The sequence below is a fragment of the Sceloporus occidentalis genome, unplaced genomic scaffold (genome assembly GCF_023333645.1).
Source record: "Sceloporus occidentalis isolate IW3139 unplaced genomic scaffold, rSceOcc1.0.p SCAF_50, whole genome shotgun sequence".
Lineage (NCBI taxonomy): Eukaryota > Metazoa > Chordata > Lepidosauria > Squamata > Phrynosomatidae > Sceloporus > Sceloporus occidentalis.
In genome coordinates, this window is record NW_028317030.1 from 413,998 (window position 1) to 432,292 (window position 18,295).

Sequence of the window (18,295 nt, forward strand, 5' to 3'; positions counted from 1 at the left end):
CCATTAATAATGAAAGTATCATATAATAATGATACTTTGGTATCATTTAGCACCTTGTTTTTGCTCATTTGCACTTAATTATTACTTACAATAATGTATTTATTTATTTAATGTATATCTTTATTTTTATTAATTCATTTATTATTATTATTTTCATTAACTATATTGGTTAAAATCGAATTTATTATATTTTAATGAAAATAGAAGTGTATTAATTAATTAAATAATATACTAAGATATAATTACATCATATTAGTGTATTGCACATAAACACTGCTTAATAAATATTATTTATTTACTTATTTGGTTAAATTACACTTAAAATTTTTACTTATTTATTATCACCCTATTCATTAATTAATATGGCTAAAAGAATTTACCATATTTAAAGAAGTAGTAGTACACTAATTTGTTAATATGATCAATTTAAATTACATTAAGCTGGTCTACTGGTGCCTAGACATTATTTAAAATATACAAATATTTTTTTTTTTATTTTTTTTTATTAACTTAAAGGTCTCCTAAACGTCGGCACCTACGCATGAATTCGCCCAATCTAATGATGGGGCAAAGGACGCATGAAAGATTTTCATGTGTAAACTGTATAAATGCTTTGTTTTTTGTTGTCTGTCTATGTCTTGACGGTAAATCAAAGTTGAGGAGGGAGGAAGAGGGCCTAATATTATTTAATATCTATGACACTTAAACTTGTTTCTATTAATTGCCAAGGTTTAAATTCCCATACAAAAGAGGTTTCTTATATGATATGTTAATTAGAGAACAAATAGACATATGTTTTGCGCAAGAAACACATTGGAAAAAAGGAGTTTCCCACCATTGGACTTATAAGAAATACCCTGTTATTACTCACTCCAGTTTAAGTGGGGGAAAAAAAGAGGAGTTGCAATCTTGATAAACAAAAATATTAAGTTTGAACAGATATGGAATCTGACCAAGAAGCTAGATACACTATTCTCCTTTGTAAGTTGAATGACGTGACCTATACGTTAGTTAATATATATGCACCAAATATCTCTACAGTTAGATTTTTGGATAAAACTCCTGAAAAAGTCCATGCTATCTCAAAAGGTTTCTTAGTAATCGGAGGAGATATGAATTGTATATTAGACGTTAAATTGGATAAGAGTTTTATGCATGGTACATATCCAAATTTAAAGTTGAAATCCTTAGCTAACTCATTTTCTCTGTGTCTTGCGCGTAATAATTTGTTCGATATTTGGAGAATGTGTAATCCATCTGTGAAGGAGTTTACGCATTATTCTGTTAGGCATCACTCGTATTCCAGAATTGATATGTTTTTTTCAGACAATAAATCTTTAGAAATCTATGAGTCGCCTACTATAGGAAATTTGACTTGGTCCGATCACGCACCTATCTTTATAAAAATTAAAAACAATGAAGAATTTAAAATAAAATCTAATTGGAGGCTTAATGAATCCCTTTTGCTTTCACGCGATTTCAAGGAACAACTTAGGAATTTGGCCAAAAATTTTATTGAGACCAACGATAATGGTACAGTCTCGATTGCAACTCTATGGTGCGCTTTTAAATGCACCATGCGGGGCTATCTTATAAAACAGGGTGCATATATAAAGAAAATGAAAGGCGCGACCCTAACAGATTTATATATTGAGCTGGCACAATTAGAAGCTAGTAATAAAATAAGACCTTCAAATCTCCTATACACAGACATAAAAGAAATTCAATGTAAGATTAAAGAGAGACTAATGGAGAACATCAATAAAAATCTTTTATTCCTTAAACAGGATTGGTATTACAGTAGTAACAGGGCCAGTAAGAATTTAACTAAAAAAATTAAAAATAGGTTAGCTAAAAGTAGAATTAATAAGATCGTATATAATGGTAAAACCTATTTAACCCCAAAACTAATTGGAGAAGCTTTTAGAGAATACTATAGCACATTATATAATTTACCTATAGTTAATAAGGATAAAACACAGATAAGTTCATTTCTTAACGATTTAAATTTACCTAAACTATCTAAAGTAAAGTTGGAAAACTTAAATCTATCTATTCAACTCTCTGAGATTAACACTATAATAAGGAATCCAAAGCTCCCGGTCCAGATGGATTTTCAGCTCCTTTCTATCAATTATTGGACCCTATAATATCTCCATTATTATTGAAAGTATTTAGAGAAGTTCCTTTAGGGAAAGAGTTTCCGTCGGAAATGTTACAGACCACAATAACTCCTATCCCAAAGATTGGGAAAGATCTGAGTAAGGTTTCAAACTACCGCCCTATTTCTCTTATAAACCTTGACATTAAAATATTTTCAAAAATTTTAGCTAACAGATTAGCTGCTGTTATGCAGGACTTGATCCATTCAGACCAAACGGGCTTTATACTGGGTAGGAGTGGTGAAGATAATACCCGTAGGATATTAAATCTTATACATGAAATACACTTTAATAATACGCCGGCAGTCTTCTTAGCCTTAGATGCGGAGAAGGCTTTTGACCGGGTGAGTTGGCCCTTTTTGGAAGAAACTTTAAAAATGTTTGGCCTGAATGGACAGCAGTATAAAAATCTGCAAGCAAAGATCTCAGGTTCAAACTTAAATTCGACCATTTTTTCTATCAATAATGGGACAAGACAAGGATACCCTCTAGCTCCATTACTGTATGCCCTCTCTATTGAACCCCTCGCGACGATAATACGTCGGTCGGAAAAAATCTCTGGAATAACAACAGGTCCATATGAACACAAAATCTCTTTATACGCAGATGATATTCTCCTCACTTTATCTTTACCTGAAATATCACTCTCAGAGACATTGGAAAGTATTAAGGAATATGCAGTATACTCTAATTATAAATTGAATTTAGATAAATCTCAGATCATTGACTTTAATATGGATTTTCTAGATTTGAAGAAATTAAAAGTAACTTTGCTTTTTTATGGGGACAAAACCACATTGACTATCTAGGCATTAAGATATATCAGAACCTTAGAGATACTGTAATTAATAACTATACTATCCTTCTGGAAACTCTGAGAAATCAACTTACACAATGGAAAGGCTTAGAAATATCATGGTTAGGCAGACTAAACACATTAAAGTCGTATGTCCTTCCAAAATTAATTTACTTATTCAGAGTTATTCCTTTATCAGTTCCACTAAGAATTTTAAATCAATTTGAAAAATTATTTTACTCATTCGTATGGTTGGGTAAAAAATCGAGGATCTCATGAATAATACTTACCAAAAGTCTCTCACAGATTGGACTTAATTTCTCCAATTTACGTACCCTCCATCAAATCTGCCTCTTTGGCCATTTTTTGGCATGGGATACAAAACGAGAACTGCACCTTCCATGGTATAGATACGAGAGGTGGAAGTGTCATAATTTAGATCCATATTATCTGTATTGGTTCAATATAAAGGGAATAAATGATTTAGAGATTGTTAACCCTATCATCTCGAATATTTTGAACAACATGATTAGTTTCATGAAAAAATTTGGTATAACTGAGTCTTCTTCGATATTTACTCCTCTAATAGTCTTGCAAAATCTGATAAAAGATATTGATTTAAGACTCTGGTTTTCCCAAGGAGTGGCTACATTAGAGGACATCTGGTCTTCTACGGACCTAGCTTCCTTTAAAGAACTACAAGTTAAATATTCTTTCTTAAGTAAAGAATTTTTCCCATATTTAAGGATTAGAAATTTTATTAAACATAACCCGGTCAGACCTTTGACTAATCTGGATAGGTTTTTGAACAGACATCATAAAAGAAATACAATTATGCAAATAACTAAACTGCTTGAACAAGATTCTATTCCAGATAAACCCAATACTATCTTAAAATGGGAAACGGACTTGGGAATTTCTTATTCATCTGATATCTGGGCTGCAGCCTGGATTAACACAAGAAAGGCACGAACAATTTTTTAAACTCCTTCACAGATGGTATTACGTTCCGACATCTATACATAAAATGTATGGAACCACTTCTAACAAATGTTGGAGATGTAAATTAGAATTAGGATCCATGCTACATATCTGGTGGGAATGTGACAAACTCTCTAATATGAAATTTAAAGTTGTTGAATTATTTAGGAATTTATTTGGGTTCGACTTAATATTGTACCCTCAAACTTTTTTATTTCATATCGACATATCCTTGCAAAATAAATCAAATCGATATCTGGCCATTAACATTCTGGCCGCTATCAAAATTTGTATCGCAAGAAACTGGAAAATGGAACAAGCACCGTCATGGTCTCAAGTAATTACTCAGATAAATTATCAATATAAAATGGAAAAACAATTTTATAGGATATATAGTAACATCTATAATTATAAGGCAATCTGGCTCCCATGGCAAAATATGATCTCGGAGACCGATTTAGTATAATAGAGATTCCTTTTTCTCTCTCTTTTCTTCTTTTTTTCTTATATTTTTAATTTTTTCTTTTTTTTAACCTTGGCAAATTACTATTATTATTTTCATTATTAGTAATTTTATGATATTTTCTCTTCCTCCCTCCCGCAGCTCTGGTTATAATATCAGATTATGATAATCTCAATTTACTGTCATTGTATGTATGTCAGATATTTTATTTTGTAAAATTTTACTCTTGAGACATAGAAATGTAAGATCTTGTCTTGTTATATGTTTGTAATGGTCAAATTTTATATGTAATAAAATCTTAAAAAAAAAAAAAAAAAGAATTCATTGGGAAGAACAGTATTATTAGCAAAAATCAGCATGGTTTTATGAAACATAGGTCCTGTTAAACTAATTTAATTGCATTCTACAAAGAAGTAAGTCAAAGTATAGATCAGGGGGTTGCAGTGGATGTAATCTACTTGGATTTTGCCAAGGCGTTTGAGACGGTTCCACACAATAGGTTAGTATTCAAACTGCAGGAAATTGGTCTAGATGCAAATTCTTGTGCTCAGGTAGAACCTTGGCTTAGAGATAGAGAACAGAGAGTTGTTATAAATGGTAAATTTTTGAGCTGGTCAAAAGTGGTGTCCCTCAGGGTTCTGTTCTGGGACCAATTTTATTCAACTTATTTATAAATGACCTGGCAGGAGGCATTGAAAGTCATGTTTCTGTATTTGCAGATGACACAAAACTAGGTAAAGTTATACAGGGCGAGCAGGATATTACTGTGCTGCAGAGGGATCTAGATAGACTGGGGACTGGGCACTCAAATGGCAGATGAAATTCAATGTAGATAAATGTAAAGTTATGCACTTCTGGGTAGCGAATGCACAAGCAACCTACACCCTAAACGGTAGTGAATTAGGGGTAATGACAAATGAGGAGGATTTGGGAATTGTTGTAGACAACAAACTAGGCAACAATGTGCAGTGTCAGTCTGCGGTTGCTAAGGCCAGTAAGGTATTGTCGTGTATAAAAAGGGGCATCAAGTCGCGGAATAAAGATATAATTTTGCCTCTGTATAAATCAATGGTAAGGCCGCACCTTGAATATGCTGTGCAATTTTGGGCACCTATTCTAAAGAAGGATATCATAGCAATAGAAAGGGTGCAGAGGCGGGCTACAAAATTAATAAAAGGAATGGAGCATTATATGTTATGGTGTTAGAAAAATGCGTGTGTTATCATAAATAGTATTTCTGACAAAGACATAAGAAAGTAGAAAATGTCTAGTCTATGATATATGCACGAGTTCACGTCAAAACGTCTACTCTATGTTCTACATATATATATGTGCAAAGGGTCAAGTCTAGGCCATTCTTAATTATGCAGCTTAAAGAGGTGTAACTTGCTTGAAAGGTAACCAATCAGAATGAAGCATGCTATTAGAAATAGATAAGAGGTTATATAAACCATGTAATCCAAACATGTAATCAGACAACGCTTCGACTTTTGTTTCTTGTGTGTCTTGTGTCGATTATGCGCATGATCTAAATAAAGGAAAACTCTTTCTGAGGAGAATTCGACCATTAATTCAACCAACATTTTGGTGCCCTGTGTGAGGAGGTCCTGACCGGAGACAGGGACGACGGTCCTGAGGAACCACACCTCGAGGATCTGCATCTGGGGTAATAATATAAGTCCTCCAGCTAAGATTGCTGTTAACCAGAGGCACTTCGCGACATCGTCCCTGAAACCGGCAGCGTCCTCCCGAAAGTTTATGACGGTCTTCTCTTCAGAAATGTGAGTAGGAAAAATATTTCTGGGAAATATTATAAGTGGTCAAAGTCTGTCAGGGACTACTGAAATAAATAACTGCGTATGCATTCGACAATGAGAAATATTACTTGGAGTAATATGAGGCTGATCAGGAGAAATGTGCACAGATAGTTAGTCATTATTTTTGTGATAACGAATTGTTGTTGTTTGTGATTGTGGTAATACTGTTGGGGTTGCTTGCAGCTTGTATTATTGTGAAAGAGTATCACAAGACCTTAAAGAGAAGAACTCTTATGGTCCAGGGACAGCTATACCAACCCATGTCACAAATCATGTCTGAATGACTCTGTCTGTGTGAATGACTGTTCAGGAGTCTTTTACGGCGAACGAACAGTGAATAAGGTTGTTGTTAATACGCCCCCCGGCATTTGTGAGAAGCTCTCTGTGATCAAGTGCTGGGATTGCAAGTGAACAACTTCGCTGCGAAAGCAATTTTCCTACCTCTACTGTCTATGTACGGTATCTTATAATTACAGAGGTCCTTTGTTTCATTCTGTCTAGAAGCGGTATCTCATAAATACAGAGGTCCTTTGTTTCACTCTGTCAATAAGTGGTATCTTATAAATACCAAGAGCTCTCTGTTTCACTCTGTCCAGACGTGGTATCTTATAAATACCGAAAGATTTTCTTTTTTCTGTCTTTTTTGACATTGCGGTGAGATTGTATTATGGGGATATTCCACAGTAAGGGAAAGGGACAGAAGGATAAAAATGTTGGTATTTGAAATACCAGAAAGAATATATAGTGACAATGGGCCTCATTTTGTCAATCAACTAATCTCCAGATTTGCACAAGTATTTGGTATACAATTAAAGAATCATTGCGCCTATCATCCTCAGTCAGCAGGGTTGGTGGAAAGAAACATTGGAACAATAAAGAATAAATTAAAAAAGACCATGGCAGAAACTGAGAAGAATTTCTTGCCTACCTATGGTAAAATTGAGTATGCGTATTACACCCAATAAGCAAGGCCTCATCCCATTTGAAGTAATGTATGAGAGACCCTATAGTTTGCCACAGATAAAGATAAAAGAAGCAAATGATGAAAGGGAATTGACCCTAGCAGATTATATGGCAAAAATGTTGAATACCAGATCAATACAAACTGTTAATTCTCTTCCAGAAACATAAGAGCCAATTCCTGAGAAATTGAACGTTGCTTTGGAGATTGGGTACTAATAAGGATAATCAAATGAAAGAATTGGTCATCACCGAGGTGGGAAAGACCGTACCAAGTACTATTAACCACCCCACGGCGTGTAAGCTGAGAGGAGTTGTTGTATACATCAGTCACACTGTAAGAAGGTAACACCACTTGCTGGTAGTCACTCATTAAGTCTGGGTACAAAGGGGGGTCCAGACGATAGGTTGGACTCGTCTCAAACCAGTGAAGAAATCCATTCCCCAAACCCTGAGTTGACGGCCAGATAGGATGAAGGGGTGGTGCCTGCTTATAGTTTTTTGGGTAGTGACTGATGTTTTTACAGTAATTCCTTATTCTAATGCTAATGCTAAGTGGGATGAGAACAAGAAGGTGACCAGATGGGAAGATACCAAAGCACAAAATCTGACTTTTTTATTAACAGGAGATAGTTGCATTGTTATTGATCTGTGTAAATTAATTCATTGTAAAAATATTGGGCAAGCAAGAAACTATGCTAAGGCCGATGTATATATATATATATATATATATATGCTGGATGCCCGAAAAGCCCCCTGGAAAACGAAGTATAACATCATGCCTTGGTTGGGATTATGCTATGTGGACAACAGCTAGTCGAGATTGGGGATATGATATTTTCGGGGCAGGAGCGAGCAAGATCAAAACAAGATTGAAATGATTACGATCCGAATGTACAACCTTTGATAACTGTAATAAATTGCTATTTACTTTAAAGGAACCTATGAAGACGGATGAGAGACTATATACCATAGGTCCGTGGGTTTCCAATAGAGACCCGAAGGGAACTTTCTTTTTGTCTTTTCCAGAAAATAAGGTCCAAGCAGAAAAAAAGTTACAGATCCAGGAAGAAAAACAAATTCAGGAAAGGTTAACAAATTTAAATCTGTTTAGTTTAGAAAAACAGCGCCTCAGAGGGAATATGATAGCTTTATATAAATATATTCGGGGCCAATACAAACCATTGTGTGGAAATCTGTTCATAAACAGGACTATGCACAGGACACGTGGTCATGCATTTAGACAGGAAGAAAGCAGATTTAGTCTAAAGCAGAGGAAAGGGTTTTTTACAGTAAGGACAATAAGGATGTGGAATTCTCTGCCTGCAGATGTAGTTTTATCTGAGTCTGTACAGACATTTAAACAGCAACTGTATGGATACTTGGGGGATATAATCTTTAATTATGGGGAAACAGCTTATTTGTTTTTGGACTTTTTTTACATTTTGATGGAACTGGATGGTTCCTCTGATTATTATTTTAAATTATTTTAAAATGTTACTAATTTTATTTTTACATTTTTTTCATTTTCTTTTATTATTTATTAAATGTTTTACTAATCACATTGTGATTAGAAAGCTGGGCTCCATTGACTTGTATGGTTGAATGCAGTAACCTGCAAGTGGAGCCAGAGTTCTCAAGAGGGTCTGGAGACCCTCTAGTAAACTTTTCCATCTTTGTTATAAGGACGTGCCGCCATCTTGCGAGTGGTAAAATCACTCTCCGGAAGCACCAATGTGACGGGACCTACCCATACCCCAACTGGGTACACCCTCCAGAGGCTGTTTTCTTTTCCCCATAGCTACCAGGAATACAAGACTTCAATCGTGAGGTGGAGCTAGCGCCGAAGACAGCAGGAAACAACGCTCCTCATGAACCTTAGTGGCACTGGAGCGTAGCAATATAGTTCATTACTGTCCTTACAAGGACAGCACCGAGGCTTACCCCAATAATAAGACAGAACGCGTATTGAGGTAAAACAGGAACTGACTTTATTGAGAACATCAAAGATATGTATATCTATAGACAACATATTTGGATCAGGAGTATAATCCCATCAACGACCAGACAGCCCAGTGCCTCCATACAGTTATATGTCCAGCAATGCCCACACGACAAAAAGTCTCTATTTCGTGCATCAATCCCGGTATACCAATGGAGAGCTCATGGTCCGAGGATGTTGCGTTCCAAAAAGCGAATTGATCCGACGTCGGGACCTGGTGATCCCTCTTTTCTCAATACGTCTGATCGGTTTAACAAAGAACTCTATGCAACAGACAAAAAGATGAGGCGAAAGAGGGCTGTGATGAGTGACTCCTGAGCAAACAGGAAATACATTGTACATATAGAGTATATACATATACAATGAGTGTGTGTCTCATTTCATTCATACATGCATAATATATATATATTAGATTTTTCCAACCAAAGCAAACTCAATAACTTATAACACTTTATTCAAGTGAAAATGTTTTATAGACTCCTAGACTTGAAAAGTGCATATTGTATGCATCTTGGAACCCTGTGTCTTTTAAGTCTGCCGCAACAACTATTGTCTCCAGTTTATGTTTTATATACTGTTCCATCAGTAGGTGGTGATGTTTCTGGATGTCTCTGCTCACTGTTTATATGGTATCTTCTCGCTTGCCTTAATAAAGTTTTCTAAAGGCCTCAGCCATGTTTAAGTGGATAAGACTGTGACAATTCATTTCTGTAGAGCTTTAAAGTATTTCTAATAATGTTAGTCTGCATTTTATCAGAATTTTGTCCATACGTTAAGCCTTCACAGGACTGGACGTTTGCGCTAGTCTATGAATGGCGCAGAAGAACAAGAGATTTGGTTTTACTTTTCATGATCATTAAGAAGGAATATATATCCTTCCTTCTAGGCTAATTTTCTTGCCCTGTACAATTAAATGTTACCACGCATAGCTTTTCTTTTCCCTGTAAACCTATAACATAAGTACATACCCTTGTCCTCATACACACATGAGAAATGCACTCATTTAATTTCCGGAATAAAATGCGTATGTTTTTGGACTATTAAATGACATTTATATAACACACGCAGGTTCTGCAGCTCTGTTATTGACTTAAGCGTCTTAAGAGGAAAACTATTCACACTATTCTGTAGAAGACACACACACACAACCTTAAACAGAAAGATAACACTGCCCTTGGCCTTAACCTACTTTATTCAAACTACAACTTACAACTTACAACTAACAATACTATTACTAATAATAATCCTATGAGTCCAACTTGAGAACCAATACGTCTTGGTTATCTCTAAATCCATTAGGCTTCGTGTATTAGGACAGCATGTCGATTCCCTGGCTCATTGGCTCCTGGAACATGCACATTCTTTCTATTGCCTTATGTAAGTGGAGCCGTCCTATTTTTACACTATCCTGACAAAAGCTGGAAAAGAAGAAATAAAAATAGCTTGTCAGTGGGCATAGTTTTGTTATCAGCTCATTGTCACTCTGAAATCTAACTTACTGCGAGTTGAGTTTACAAAGTGTGAAGATGCTGAGAAATGATACAATGATTCACTTGGTGGAGCCAACTCTACAATATGAAGTTGTAAAGTTCTCTGGACTGTATTCACTCAATCATTCAGTGGGACAAAAAAAAAAACAGGAGGTCTATGGGGGTTTCTCCTCTGAGAAGGACAGAGTGTGTGCTCCATAACACGCACTTACTATGTCAAAATGGCACATCTTGCTTTGACTTTGTCACGTCAGTTTTTTGTGTCACTGAACACAAAGGCTTTTCTTACGTTTACCATTAGCCAAAAAACATTACATAGGAGTTTCATATGCAATACATGAATATAAGAGAGAGAGAGAGGTGACACATACCCAACGTCTGAATGGCTGTCTGCATATTCTTTGAGGGAAAGCAGAGCGGCATCGCGGCATATTTCCCTCAGATCACTTCCTGAGAATCCATCGGTGTAGTCGGCAATTTCACGCAGGTCTACATCTTCATTCACCTAAAGAAAACATATTAGGACACATAAGGACAATGAATTGGTGATTTTCCCCAGTGTAATTCAAATAACTACCAAGAGACCAAAGCCGGGTGATATAGATTCATAAGGAGTAAACAAGGGCATGTTTTTCTAAACATTTAGGGAAAGGAAAAGAGTCAAACAAGACTGAGAAGAATCGTGTCCAACTGAAAATGCATTGTGTAAAAAGATCGCAATTGCCTAGGAATCATGTAAAAGATTGATATTATACCAGTAGCCAGAGAATGGTGGCGTTATGATTTTTGACATTTAACAGTATGTTGTGGAAAGGGGTGACTATCTGAGGCAGTTCCAGCTGAGCAGGACGGTTCTTGGGCCATTGGTGGAATAGTCAACCATTACATAAAAATCACATATATCATAGTATAAGTTGCTTACATTTTCATTTTCTAAGATGAGACTGAGAATTGATTGACGCTGTGCCGTAGACTAGAAAAAAAAGATGAAAACAGCATTTTAGAAAAACTATTCATAATTAGTCTTGTTAATCCCAACAAGAATGCATTTTGAAGTATAGGAATGGGGAAATATATGAAGAATTCATAGTTATGGAGTGGCTAAAACAAACTTTAAATAACCTTGTTTCTTCAGTAGCATTTAGTATTAGTAGTATTTGACCCATACATCACTATCTAAGAGAACCGCAAGTTCTAATTATCTTCATTATTTATCTTAACAATAGTGATTTGGTTTAAAACCGGCTGTAAAAGTTGTGTATTTATACAATAGCTACTAAATGTTTAATGCAGGTCATAAAATGGGTTTGTTTTAAAATATAAACAACTCCACTTTTTACTAAAGTTCTATTTGTCATGCAACATTTTTTGCAGGTTGATGTATTGAGATTATTTAGAACATGGATATACACCAGTTTAACATGAGGATTTCCTTCAAAAAGACATTTTAGTTACATACTGGTTTCTTAATCAGGAATCTGGCTGGCATCCTCCGCAGTATTGCTGGATCGATGTCCTGAGGTCGGTTAGTGGCCCCCATGATAATAACCTATGAAAATACAACAAAAGTGAAACATAAGAAGTACTATATGGTAGGAAAATGTGTTGAAAAAATATGATAAATCTAGAATGAATGATGTGTGGTTTCTTCTCCAAATCCCAGAGCCTCAAAAATCCTTTAGGAACTACACTTATGCACGCAATCTGTATTTTTAAAGTGTTGGATACACATCTTATCTGTGTGTTCTCTAGCCTAAAATCCTAAACAATGTACTCTAGTTTGGAAGATTTGCTTATAAAAATTTTTAAAGTAATGCCAACCTGACAATTGTGGCCTGTCTCCAGCCCGTCCCAACGGCTTAGGAACTGGGCTTTCATCATGGCCGTCACTTCATGGTCACTCATGGAACGACTTCGAAGGAAAGAGTCTGTGTGGAGAGAAAGAAAAAGTCAAGCATGATGAATGTACAAAAAGACTCATTAATGCCCACTGATTGGGCACCAGTTGTCTAATATCACATTGAAGTCTAATACATACACCATTCGGCATGGCTAGAGATTGGTGACTTCCAAGAGCAACTTACCGATTTCATCGATGAAAATGATAGTTGGCTGGAGCTTCACAGCCAAAGAGAAAACAGCAGCTGCTAGTTTCTCAGACTCTCCATACCACTTGTTGGTCAGGGTGGATGGCTGGAGATTAATAAACCGGCATCCGGCTTCTTTGGCTGTGGCTTTGGCAATAAGTGTCTTTCCACAACCTGGAGGTCCATAAAGAAGGACACCTGTATAAAAAAACGTGCATGATTTTATTTATACAATAGAAGTACTTTTAGTAATTGAACAATATTAAAATAATGTATTTAAAGGCTCCAGTAATTTAATCTGCTTAAAAATATAAAGGGTACCAAGTGAAGATAGCCTCTGATCAAGCACATTTCTGCATATTGCAGTCTGGAGTAAGAGCTTCTAATAGTTAATTATATAAGTTTGAAAGAAAGCATTACAAAGAAATAATCCCCCCCCCCCCAAAAAAAACAACAAAAAAAAACAAACATCCTTTTGGTGTTTTGTTTAGCAAGAATGTATAACCTTTTAAATATTTGAAAGTATTTCTTGGAGGTGCATACTATAATACAAATAAATGATACCGCAGCAATCTTATGCCAAGCTAAAAAGTCAAAATGTATTGTAACATAATATAACAGGGACAAAAAAGAAGTACTGGCACCACTCCAAGTCACTCTGCAGATTACCCTTGACAAAGGCTACCACTCCGAAACATTGTTGATCTCAGTAACACTGTCTACTTCTCTGCAACATTTACCTGAGTGACTCGTAAGTTCTGTACCAAGTCCTTTTTATATTATTTTAAAGTAGATTTCTACTTTTTTACTTCAGGTATCAGATTTTATAGTTTACTCTTATATTTTGCACCGCCTACAAATACATTTTCTGCTACCTGTTGCGCACAGGTTGGGAGTTTTTGCACCTCATTTACTTATTTCTGTGCTTTTTTGTGCCTTTTGTTTGCCACCTCTCATAACTACACAGTTACTAACCTATCTAGATATAATTATCCAGCCTAACTGCAAGGAAACCTGCCCAGATAGAGATACCATTATGTTAACTCCCTTGCAGTGAGCGCAAACAGCACAATCAGATACAGGTAAAAAGAAGTACAGATAAAATGTACTTTCAATTTACTGGTGAATAAAGCAGGTTTGTCGATAACTCAACCGAGTCTAAGGATATCCTGACGGTAACTGCCTGAGGGCCAGAATTGGACAGCCTTGTGGCTCACGAAATTGCTTCCATATAGATAATCTTTCTACATATAAAATAAGTCATGAATGGGAGCCTTCAGCCTTAATAAGTGAAACAGATTCAGCCCAAAAAGTCCCGCATACATGGTTTGAGTAATACCTTTAGGAGGCTGCATCAGCCTGGATTTTGGAAACAGGTGTCTCTTTCTTATAGGGAGGATGACGCTGGTTATTAGGGCCTCGATGACATTGTCAAGACCTGCGATGTCACTCCAGGTCACCTACGGGGAACAAACACAATTGTAAAACTGCTTCTACAATGCAACCTTAGAAATATTAGACAAAGCAAAAAGGAATAGCACTATAAAGTAATGGGGGTTTAAAAGGATATATACAGGTTTCTTCACTGTCCTGGTCCTTCCTTCCCCAGTTTACTTCTTTCCATGTAACCTTTTCCCTTACCTCCATGTTGAGTGGGTCCACTAACTGTGCGGCGATGCACATTTCGTATTGCGTCAGACTGACAGTTTTTCCTCCAATCTGACTCATCGGTTGTTTAGCCTACAAGATACCAAAAGAACAAAAGTAAGTTTACCGTATTTTAAAATGATTAACTAAGGATCCACCAAGAATACCACATCTCAGGCAATGCTATTAAATCCCTTTCCCGTGTGAGGTCCACCTGGTGAGATTCATGGATGATCACTGCACATAGCTTTGGAGAACTAATGTAAATACTGATATCTGTACATCCCGTTTACAATCACAGGATTTTATCTTTTAGGAAACATTGTTACCCCTTCTTTCTATAGACTTTACTGGTATTCTCTATTGTCAAAGTTATTAAGAAAAAAGTCCCATACCTCTATCTGAGGTTCATCTTCTGGTTCCTGTTTTCTGGTTGAATCGAAGGCATGCATCATCCATTTGGCGGTGTAATAACTGGCTGCGCCCAATACCGTCAGTTTGACAATATTGCCGATAACATGATTCCCAACCAGATAACGAGAAAAGACATCCATAGAAAACATGTTCTAAAGACAAATAAAAATACATTAATACATAAGAACCTTTTTTGGCAACTGCTACTTTAGATTTTCAAGTAAATGAAACATCACATTTGCTCACTTTACATATTTCCATATATGGTAATATAGCTGTGGCTGGTGGTACAGTGGTCATGTAACATAATTATTAGGACTTGAAATTTGCCTGCTTTGTGTGTTCACAGCTTACTGATTTTTAAACCCCAAAAGAGAAGCAAACTAGTGGGTTTAAGAAAAAACGAAATCTTCCAAAACCTTTTCTTAATTTTAAAACTATACTTTTATACTTCTATTTACTTTTTAAGTCTAGATTGTAAACGCAATATCCTCACATTTTCTATCGCATTATAGCCTTGCAGCTTCTTTGCTATTATGACATCACAATTGCCCACTTTGCATATTTTCTTATATGGTAATATGGGTCTTGGTAACTGTAAGCTGGATGTTGGAATCAAATTGTTTATGAAATAAATTAAACCACTTTTGGCCAGAAATAATAGCGCTCTGATCAGAGATATTTCAAACGTTTTGGTTATGGATGGATGTAACACCGGTCCTGAGTGCTTTGCTGGAGAAAGTTCAGCCACCTCTTGTATTGCAGCCATCTATCCATAGAGGAGATGATAACATCCTGTTTTGTTTTGCCATATTTGCTTAGCGCAGAGTAATTTCTATGTCATTGTTTTACTATCTATATTCTACCACGTTCCATGGGGAAGGACACCTCAGTTCAATCATTTTTCGACCACAACAGAGAAGCAAGTTTTGAGCAAAACAATACTATCTAAATCCCTTTATCTTTTTATAATATAACTATACATTTGACTTATGGTCTATGTTAGATTATGTGCATTTATAATTTAGGGTATACATACTTTTCCTAAGAAGCTACAGTCCTGTAGCTTCTCCTTCTCTCTGAGGTCCTCGTCTATGAACAATCACTGTGTGAATGAGGGCACAGTGACTGCAGGCACCAGGGTTTTATAGCCTAGCTATTATGACATCATAGTTGCCTGCTTTGCATGTTTTCCATATATGGTGATATGGGCGTGGCTTAGAGTAAAGTCAAGACCGTGCAAGTTAACTATTATGACATAACATGCCTGATTTACATATTTTCCATATATGGCAATGTAGGTGTGGCCTGCATGTTTACAGCTTACTGATCATTAAAAAATCAATTCAAAGATGCAAATAATGATGGTTCAAGTTAAATAAATGAGATAAAAATAGATGTTGGACGAAAAGCAGACTGCTAATTTTCTTGCCCTGTACAATGAAATGCTACCACGCATAGCTTTTCTTTTCCCTGTAAACCTATAACATAAGTACATACCCTTGTCCTCATACACACATGAGAAATGCAGCTCTGTTATTGACTTAAGCGTCTTAAGAGGAAAACTATTCACACTATTCTGTAGAAGACACACACACAACCTTTAACAAGGCTCCAGGGCCTGACGGTATTCACCCACGAGTACTTAAGGAGCTGTGTCAGGAAATAAGTGAACCTCTGTCTCCAATCTTTCGGGATTCTTTTCTTTCAGGAATTGTACCAGAGGATTGGAGGAAGGCAGATGTGGTTCCTATTTTCAAAAAGGGTTCCAACTCTGTGCCCGGAAATTATAGACCTGTGAGCCTAACTTCCGTTGCTGGGAAAGTATTTGAAGGGCTGTTTAGGGATAATATTGAAGAATTCCTTGGGAAGAATAGTATTATTAGCATAAATCAGCATGGTTTTATGAAACCTAGGTCCTGTCAAACTAATTTAATTGCATTCTACGAAGAAGTAAGTAGAAGTGTAGATCAGGGTGTTGCAGTGGATGTAATCTACTTGGATTTTGCCAAGGCGTTTGACACGGTTCCACACAATAGGTTAGTATTCAAACTGAAAGAAATTGGCCTAGATGCAAATTCTTGTTCTTGGGTAGAACATTGGCTTAGAGCAGACCTGGGCAAAGCACGGCCCGCGGGCCACATCCGGCCCGCTGAATAGCTCGGACCGGCCCGCAAAGAGTGTCCTGGTGACTCACCAATGAGTCCGGTGTCCCCCCCCGCCCCGGTCACTTACCTTAAACTCCTGTGTTGGAAGCGTTTGTCTCGGGTGCCGGCGCTTTACGCTGGGCGCCGGCATATGACGTCAGACGCCGGCGATCAGCAGTGAAGCGCCGGCACCCGAGACAAACGCCTCACGCTTCCAACACAGGAGTTTAAGGTAAGTGACCGGGGCGGGGGGGGGGAGATCCTGAGAAGGGGGGGTTAGGGAGTTAGAGGGGAGATACTGAGAAGGGGGGGTTAGGGAGTTAGAGGGGAGATACTGAGAAGGGGGGGTTAGGGAGTTAGAGGGGAGATACTGAGAAGGGGGGTTAGGGAGGGAGGTCTTACTGTGTGTGTGTGTCTTACTGTGTTTGTGTGTGTGTGTCTTACTGTGTGTGTGTGTATCTTACTGTGTCTGTGTGTGTCTCACTGTGTCTGTGTGTGTCTCACTGTGTCTGTGTGTGTCTCACTGTGTCTGTGTGTGTCTCACTGTGTCTGTGTGTGTCTTACTGTGTCTGTGTGTGTCTCACTGTGTCTGTGTGTGTCTCACTGTGTCTGTGTGTGTCTCACTGTGTCTGTGTGTGTCTCACTGTGTCTTACTGTGTCTGTGTGTGTCTTACTGTGTGTGTGTGTCTCACTGTGTCTGTGTGTGTCTTACTGTATCTGTGTGTGTCTCACTGTGTCTGTGTGTGTCTTACTGTGTCTGTGTGTGTCTCACTGTGTCTGTGTGTGTCTCACTGTGTCTGTGTGTGTCTCACTGTGTCTGTGTGTGTCTCACTGTGTCTGTGTGTGTCTCACTGTGTCTGTGTGTGTCTTACTGTGTCTGTGTGTGTCTTACTGTGTCTGTGTGTGTCTTACTGCGTGTGTCTTACTGTGTTCATAGCTTATTCAGTTATTGTAATAAATATTTTAGCCCATTTTTTAGCTCAAAATATTTTTTCCTTTTTTTTCTCCTCTAAAATCTAGGTGCGTCTTATCAGCAGGTGCGTCTTATAGAGCGAAAAATACGGTATGCACTCCGAAGCCTTGTTCATTTTGTTCACTTCTGTGCTGTGCTAATAGTTATTCAGGCCTTACTTATTCAAGCACCTCTACCAATGACGTAGGCTTGAATAACTTTATTAAACAGCACATAAGTTAACAAAATGGACAAGGCTTCGGAGTTTGTAGTTTGTAGAGGTCTGGCCCTCTAAAACCATTCCAATTTCTCATGTGGCCCCATGGGAAAATTAATTGCCCACCCCTGGCTTAGAGGTAGAGAACAGAGAGTTGTTA

At 37.0% G+C, this 18,295-nt stretch overlaps 1 protein-coding gene across 1 annotated transcript; it reads right to left on the reverse strand.

The window, feature by feature from the left end:
* Positions 1-5,974: 5,974 nt before the first annotated feature.
* LOC149288572 (outer mitochondrial transmembrane helix translocase-like) lies at positions 5,975-14,944 on the reverse strand. Its single transcript, XM_089491317.1, has 9 exons — positions 14,801-14,944; positions 14,400-14,498; positions 14,098-14,218; positions 12,756-12,956; positions 12,493-12,599; positions 12,131-12,220; positions 11,594-11,644; positions 11,043-11,176; positions 5,975-6,173 (listed from the first exon to the last, which is right to left on the reverse strand). The coding sequence occupies exons 1-9, from the start codon at positions 14,858-14,860 to the stop codon at positions 5,975-5,977; spliced, it is 1,062 nt and encodes a 353-aa protein (XP_089347443.1). The 5' UTR covers positions 14,861-14,944.
* Between the last annotated feature and the right edge of the window lie 3,351 nt (positions 14,945-18,295).

Coding starts and splice junctions, on each gene's coding strand:
- LOC149288572 (XM_089491317.1), bottom strand. CDS start 14,860: ATGATGCATGCCTTCGATTCAACCAGAAAACAGGAACCAGAAGATGAA. Junction 14,499..14,800: donor AAGATGAACCTCAGATAGAG/GTATGGGACTTT, acceptor GGTATCTTGTAG/GCTAAACAACCGATGAGTCA. Junction 12,600..12,755: donor CATTTTCATCGATGAAATCG/GTAAGTTGCTCT, acceptor CTCTCCACACAG/ACTCTTTCCTTCGAAGTCGT.